Below are 7500 nucleotides of genomic sequence, written 5' to 3'. Positions count from 1 at the left end.
CTCTCTCTCTCTCTCTCCAGGACTCTCTCTGCACGGCCCCAGCCCTGCTCAGCACCACAGAGTCCTTGGGATCTCAAATTGACATTGGAGACGCGCTTATGTGGACATCAGCGGTGTCTGTGTGTGTGTGTGTGTGTGTGTGTGTCTGTCTACACAGTGTGCCTCCCCCAGCCCAGGCCCAGGCAGGGCTCTAATTAGGCAGCCAGAGTGAAGCTGCAGCTCCAAGTGTGAACCACATCAGATGAAAGAAAGGTTGCCTCTCTATGCACCTGCTGAACTCTGTGTGTGTGTGTGTGAGTGTGTGTGTGAGTGTGAGTGTGAGTGTGAGTGTGAGTGTGAGTGTGAGTGTGAGTGTGAGTGTGAGTGTGAGTGTGAGTGTGTGTGTGAGTGTGAGTGTGTGTGTGTGTGTGTGAGTGTGAGTGTGAGTGTGTGTGTGTGTGTGTGTGTGTGTGTGTGAGTGTGTGTGTGTGTGTGTGTGTGTGTGTGTGTGTGAGTGTGTGTGTGTGTGTGTGTGTGTGTGTGTGTGTGCGTGTGTGTGTGTGCGTGCGTGGTGTGCGAGGTGTGCGAGCTTGTGTGTCCCTGCCTGCCTCTGTGTGGGTGCGCGCGTCAGGTGTCACCCGCCGAAATCCGATCTCCGCAGAAGGCTGCTGCTTGCTGCTTCTGCTGCTGCCGTTGGCATGGCGACGGTTGCAGTGCCTCGCGAGGCTGCTGCCATGGTTACAAGGCACGCTAAGCAGGAGGGTGGTGGAGAGGCGATGCTGCTTCACTTTTGTCCCCCCCCCCCCCCCCCACACTTTCTATTGTGAGGGGCTCCGGCTCCCCCCCAACCCCCACCCCCCCTGTACACCCCCAGAAACCACATTCACAGCACCTCATCATGGCGGTCTTTGTTAGCCAGTGGTGTTTGTTGTGTGTGGAGAGGCTGGGGGGTACAGTAGAGGCAGGGGGCGGATGGAGCTGAGCTCAGGCTGGGCTCCTCAGGCCAGGCGGCCCCAGCAGAGACCCAGCAGAGGGCTTCGGGGGGTACCTTGGAGTGCGCCTGGATCGGACATTATCCTTCAAACAACACCTGGAAGAAGTCAAGGCCAAAGTGACATCCAGGGCCGCGCTGATCCGCCGCCTTGCTGGTACAACCTGGGGAGCCTCCGCTAAGACGCTAAGAATATCCACCCAAGCCCTGGTCTTCTCTGCAGCGGAATACTGCGCCCCAGTCTGGAGCAGAAGCCCTCATGCGAGAAAGGTCGACGTGGCTATCAATACCTCCCTCAGAATAATTACTGGATGCTTGAAGCCTACCCCTGTGTCCCTCTTGCCAGTCCTCGCGGGAATAGCACCGGCCGGCCTCCGACGGGAGGCTGCCACCCTCGCCCTGGCCAGGAAGGCACAAAAGCATGACTGGCACATCCTGCACAACACCACCATAACACCAGCACCTCCAAGCCGACTCAAGACCCGCCACCCTTACAACAAGGCAGCACAAGCCAGCTCAACTCCACCTCTGAGGACATCTCCAGAGATGCATGGTTGGCAGCAGCTTGGAAGCAGGAGTGGGAGTCAGCCGGGCCCTCCCGAATCCACCGCTACATCTGGGACCCAGGAGATGGCGCCATTGGAGGAGACGACCTACCACGCCGGCAATGGACCACACTGAACCGTCTACGAACTGGTGTCGGTCGCTTTAAAACATCAATGAAGGCGTGGGGCCTGGCGGACAGTGCGGCATGCGAGTGCGGTGACCCAGAGCAGACCGCCGACCACATAATCACCATCTGCCCCTTATATAGACCACCCTCAGAAGCCAGCCTCTTCGACCTAGAACCAGAGATGCGGGCATGGCTACGCGACACTGAGTTGGACCTCTGACGTTACACGAAAGAAGCAGAGGGCTGCAGCCAGCTAGGAAGACACACTGGAGAGACTGGAGACAAACAGCCCAGCCCAGCCGTTTATGAACAGTGCTGCCTAACCCACGCCTTCCACGCCTATGTACAGTTAGGTCTGTCAGTGTCCAAATATATATGGACCGAACCGTATATACAGTACTGCGCAGACGTTCTAGTTATGTTAGGACAGTACAGTGTGTCTGAATGCGTGAGTGCTTAAATGAGCATTGCGTGATCGTCTTTTATGATTTGGATAGTGTTTTCTGTACACAATGTCTCAAAATGACAGAAACGAATTACAACAGATTGTGCAGAGCCAAAATGATGAAAATTGTCCGGAAATGTCCGGACATTGGCACAATTTTCATCATTTTGGCTCTGCACAGCTGAACAGCCAATTGTCCAATTACTTTTGGTCCCTTGAAAAGGGGGGGGGGCACATGTAGAAACTGTTGTAATTCCTACACTGTTTTTGTACATACAGGACTGCACAGACGTTCTAGTTATGTGCGTATGAATGCACAAGTGCTTAAATGAGCATCGCGTGATCGTCTTTTATGGTTGTGATAGTGTTTCCTGGACACAATGTCTCACGATGACAGAAACGAATGCGGTCTGGTTTCCTGCACTTTTTCCTGTCTTCTCCTTTGTTCTCCCGTGTTCTCTTGTGTTCCGTTGTGTTCTCCTGTTTTCTTCTGTGTTCTTCTCTGATTTCTCTGTGTTCTCCCTCCCTCCCTCCCTCCCCCTCCCTCCCTCCCTCCCTCTCCCTCCCAGGGGCACAGAGGAGGTGTTCCAGGTGCTGGAGGACAACCAGGTGACTCTGTCCACCATGAAGGCGTCCAGGTTCGTCCGGGCCTTTGAGAAGCAGGTGGACCGGTGGGAGCGCTGCCTCTCTCTGGTGCTGGAGGTCATAGAGATGATCATCACTGTGCAGAGGCAGTGGATGTACCTGGAGGTAGACACACACACACACACACAGACATACACACACACACGCACACACACACACACACACGCACACACACATACACACTTACACACACATACACACGCACACACATACACACACATACACACGCACACACACACATACACACGCACACACACACACACACGCATACACACATACACGCATACACACACACACACACACACACACGCATACACACGCATACACACACACACACACACACACACACACACACACGCATACACACGCATACACACGCATACACACGCACACACACACGCACACACACACACACACACACACATACACGCATACACACACACACACACACACACGCATACACACGCATACACACACACACACACACGCACACACGCACACAGACACACACACACACACTCACACATACACACGCATACACACACACACATACACACACACACACTCACACATTATCATACAATTCTCATTCATTCTTTTACACCTACAAGAGATCCTGGAAGTCCCAAGAGGTCAGGAAGGTTTTGAGGAACAGAATGGAACGCTTCAATTGTGTTGTATACTCTCACAAGCGTAAATAAACTCCCACGTAATCTCACAAGCAGGCTCTCGTCTCTCTCTCTCCCGTGCGCACATGAAACACATTTTTGCTCACTTAACTCTGATTAACTGTCTAAACAAGAGCGGTAGTCTGGAGTGTTTTAGAGATGTCTGTGTTTGTGTGTGTGTGTGCGTGTGTAAACACACCTGGGGCAGGTTTAGAACTGGGCTGAAGCTGGTCTGTCTCTGCCACCCCCCCACACTCTCTCTCTCTCTCTCTCTGGCTCTCTGTCTGTCTGTCTGTCTGTCTGACTGTCTGTAGAACATCTTCCTGGGAGATGACATCAGGAAACAGCTGCCTCGGGAATCCACAGAGTTTGATGACATCAACTCCAGCTGGAAGACCATCATGGACCGTCTGAACAAGGACAACAACGCTCTGAGGGGAACGCACCACCCAGGTGACTGGGGAGAGTGGACTATACTATGTCCAGACGGAAAGAGGGGTCGTAGAGAGACATGGGTGGGGGGGGGGGGGGGGAATGGCAGTGAGGTATGAGACAAGGCAGAACAGACAGTCAGGAGGGCACCTCAGATGAGCTGACCAGCCGACACAAGGAGACCCTCTGGGACCAGACTTATCTAGCTAGAGAGTAGTACAGACAACATCTCAATCTCTCTCCCTCTCCCTCCCCCCCCTCTCCCTCCCGCCCTTCCTCTCTCCCTCATCCATGGCATCCTTGCTGTGAATGCTTTTGTTTCGAGTCTAAACCCAGATGTTGGAGAGGAATGTCCAATTTTTACTCAAAGAGAGGCGTTCTGCTTGATGGAGTGTGTGAGGCTAGCACCTCTTTCGGGTGTGTTGTCGTCACTGTTCACAGCTGTCTGGGAGAGTTTCACCACCGTCGTTTTCTTTTTTGGGTTATTTTTGAGTCATTATTACAGTAACAAAAACGCAAAATTGTTCTCAAATTGTTCTCTCTTAAGAAGGAAACACAAGATGGAGGGGCAACAGGGCCGTGACCTCTGAACCCCTCTCCTCAGGCCGAAGGCTGCGGTCCAGCAGGATCAAAACCTCACGGCACAAAAACTGTTTGTTCCGTACTGAAGTTGGCCTCATTAAGGAGACCCGGGACCCCCACTGACACTGACTGTTATCTTGACACCGAACAGTCACACTGCACTATTCTTATACCACGTTTCCATATCTTTATGATTTCTTTTTTCACTTATGTTTCCGTCTGTTTTTGTCCTTGCACTTCTCTTGGTTGTTATGCATCCTCAGACCAAAGCAAATTCCTTGTGAAAACCTACACAGCAATAAATCTGTTTCTGATTCAGATTCCTGTAAAGAATGGGGCTGTTAGGGCTGTTAGGCTGCTTGTGTTGTTGTTTATGTTTCCCTTTCTTCCTTTATGTGTGTCTTCAGGAACGCATGTATCATTCACTGAGTGTGCAATAAAAGTGTGCTAAAACTCAGTATTCCCCCCTTCCCTCCCTCCCTCCCTCCGCCCCAGGCCTGCCTGAGAAGCTGTCGGAGATGAACAGCAAGCTGGAGGAGATCCAGAAGTCTCTGGACATGTACCTGGAGACCAAGCGGCAGATCTTCCCCCGGTTCTACTTCCTCTCCAACGACGACCTGCTGGAGATCCTGGGTCAGTCGCGCCACCCTGAAGCTGTCCAGCCGCACCTCAAGAAGTGCTTCGACAACATCAAGAGCCTGCGCATCGGCAAGGTACGGCACACACACTCCTACAGAACGGTCATTCACGCGTGCACACACACAGTAATGCATGTAATAATAATAATAATAACTTGGATTTGTATAGCGCCTTTCATAAAACCCAAGGACGCTTTACAATTCTAGAGGAAATGGTCAGACAGACAAAACAGAAAACAAACAAAACAAAACAGAAACAGTGACTAGGGGCCAAAGGCCTTGGTGAACAGATGGGTTTTGAGGGCTGATTTGAAGGAGTCCAGGGTGAGGGCATTGCGGATCACTATGGGGAGAAAGTTCCAGAGGCTATGTGCAGCCACGCTGAAGGCTCTGTCCCCAAAGGTCCGTAGGTTGGTGCCGGGGGTGGACAGCAGGCCCATGTCTGCGGACCGCAGGTTCCGGGAAGGGGTATGTTGGGAGAGGAGGTCAGTTACAGGTACTGAGGGGCGCAGGCGTGGTGGGATTTGTAAGTGAGCAGAAGGATTGAAAGGTATGATTTGAACCAGGAGAGGGCTGTACCAGTGACACCCAGGTGGGTGGAGAGGCGGTTGAGGAGGATCGTGTGGGAGACAGTGTGGAAGGCCGCAGAGAGGTCCAGGAGGATAAGGATACTGAAACAGTCCGAGTCAGCAGCATGTACATACACAGACACCCCCCCCCACACGCATAGGGTTAGGATTAGCTATAGGAGATCTTAAGACTGTACAACTCCTCCTCTGGCTGGCTCGATCGGAGGTGTCAGAGTCAGGCTGGAGGATGTTCATTCATGCTAATTTGTGTTAGTTCACACACTGGACAGTTGTACACTATCTATAATGTTTCTTTCTGGTGCCTATCTATCTATATATCTATCCATCTATCTATCTATCTATCTATCTATCTATATATCTATCTATCTATCTATCTCTCTTTTGTGTCTTGTTATTATTTGTTGTACACTTGTTATTTGTTTCTTGTTTTTATTTTCACTTGTTTACCTATTACTTTTGCTCTTTAATTATGTTTTTATATATGTAAATCAGTTTGTGACCGCTGGTCTGTGATAGGTGCTATAAATAAACGTTACTTACTTACTTACTATTTACTACACATACAGACACACACACACACACACACACACACACACACACACACACACACACACACAGATACGTAGACAAGAGCAGAGAAATGGTATTGCTTCTCCCACAGACACACTGTCTCTCCCTGTGTGTGTTGTCTGCAGGTGGGGATCAGCAGCAGTAAGTCGGAGGCCAGTGGGATGTTCTCTGCCGACGGGGAGTTTGTTGATTTCACCCACCCTGTGCTGCTGGAGGGGCCGGTGGAGGTGAGACCACACCCCTCACAGCTGGAGGCTTTTAACTGATGATGATGATGATGAGGAGGAGGATGAAAATGAGTCCTATACCAGTGTGTTTTGACCCTCTGTCTTTTTTCTGAGTGGGGCAGTCCCACTTGTATTTTTCATTTTATTGGACAGATATAGTGAAGACAGACAGAAAAGTAAGGAGAGAGGACATGTCAGCAGGGCATGGGGCCAGATTTGAACCCATGTCGACATGGGCATATGTGTGCACTGTAGACCGTAGTGCTAGACCACTGGACCACCACAGGCCACTAACCCTCTGTGTTTTGACTCATTGTCTGTGTGTGTGTTTACCGTGGGCAGGCCTGGCTGTGTGACGTGGAGCGGACCATGCGCTGGACGTTGAAAGACTGTCTGAAGAACTGTCGTATGGCCCTGAAGAAGATGACCGGGAAGAGGGACAAATGGGTCAAAGACTGGCCTGGACAGGTGAAACACCCCCCCTCTATTCCCCCGCCCCCCACCTCTCCCCCTCTCTCCCCCTCTCTCCCCCTCTCTCCCTCTCCCCTCTGTCATTCTCCGTTCCCTGCCCTCATCCATCTCACCCAATAATGAGAATGATTTGCATTTATATGGACCTTTTCTCCGGCTCAGAGTTACATCGTAGGAGATAACAGCAGCCTTTTCATCGCCGACGAGTTGAAGCCAGCTATTACATTACACCGGGGTGCTCTGCACCACTGATCAGCTATCACTCACAAATCATTATTGACTAATCATGTTTCCTTCCCCCATCTCTCTAGATGCTGATCACTGCCAGTCAGATCCAATGGACCACCGACGTCACCAAGTGTCTCATCACGGGCAAGGAGAGGGCCGACAAATCTGCTCTCAAATCCATGAAGAAGAAACAGGTCAGAGAATCTACTGATGACCGCATCAGTGTTGTACTGGTTCCTTTGGTCACAGACTCACCACTATATCATGCTAGATCGGTGAGTCCAGTCCAGATCAAAGATTCGCAACGAGACGAAACCGTTTTAGAACTGCAGCGGTCTGAAGCTGAAGCCGTTGTCTGACC

General features: G+C 51.2%; 1 protein-coding gene across 1 annotated transcript in view; it reads left to right on the top strand.

Annotated features, from left to right (window-relative positions):
• dnah2 (dynein, axonemal, heavy chain 2) overlaps positions 1–7500 on the top strand; it is a gene marked incomplete at both ends in the record, with an annotated part of 183797 nt that overhangs the window by 77661 nt on the left and 98636 nt on the right. The window contains 6 exons of the mRNA XM_080547388.1: positions 2658–2838; positions 3716–3854; positions 4911–5128; positions 6339–6440; positions 6783–6908; positions 7223–7333. Coding sequence (XP_080403514.1) covers positions 2658–2838; positions 3716–3854; positions 4911–5128; positions 6339–6440; positions 6783–6908; positions 7223–7333 — 877 coding nt within the window. The remainder of the gene's footprint in view (positions 1–2657; positions 2839–3715; positions 3855–4910; positions 5129–6338; positions 6441–6782; positions 6909–7222; positions 7334–7500) is intronic.

Source organism: Nansenia antarctica, assembly GCF_963989245.1.
Source record: "Nansenia antarctica genome assembly, chromosome: 17".
Classification (NCBI taxonomy): Eukaryota; Metazoa; Chordata; class Actinopteri; order Argentiniformes; family Microstomatidae; genus Nansenia; species Nansenia antarctica.
Note: the sequence above shows the minus strand (reverse complement) of the source record. Positions and strands in the feature narration are given on the sequence as shown.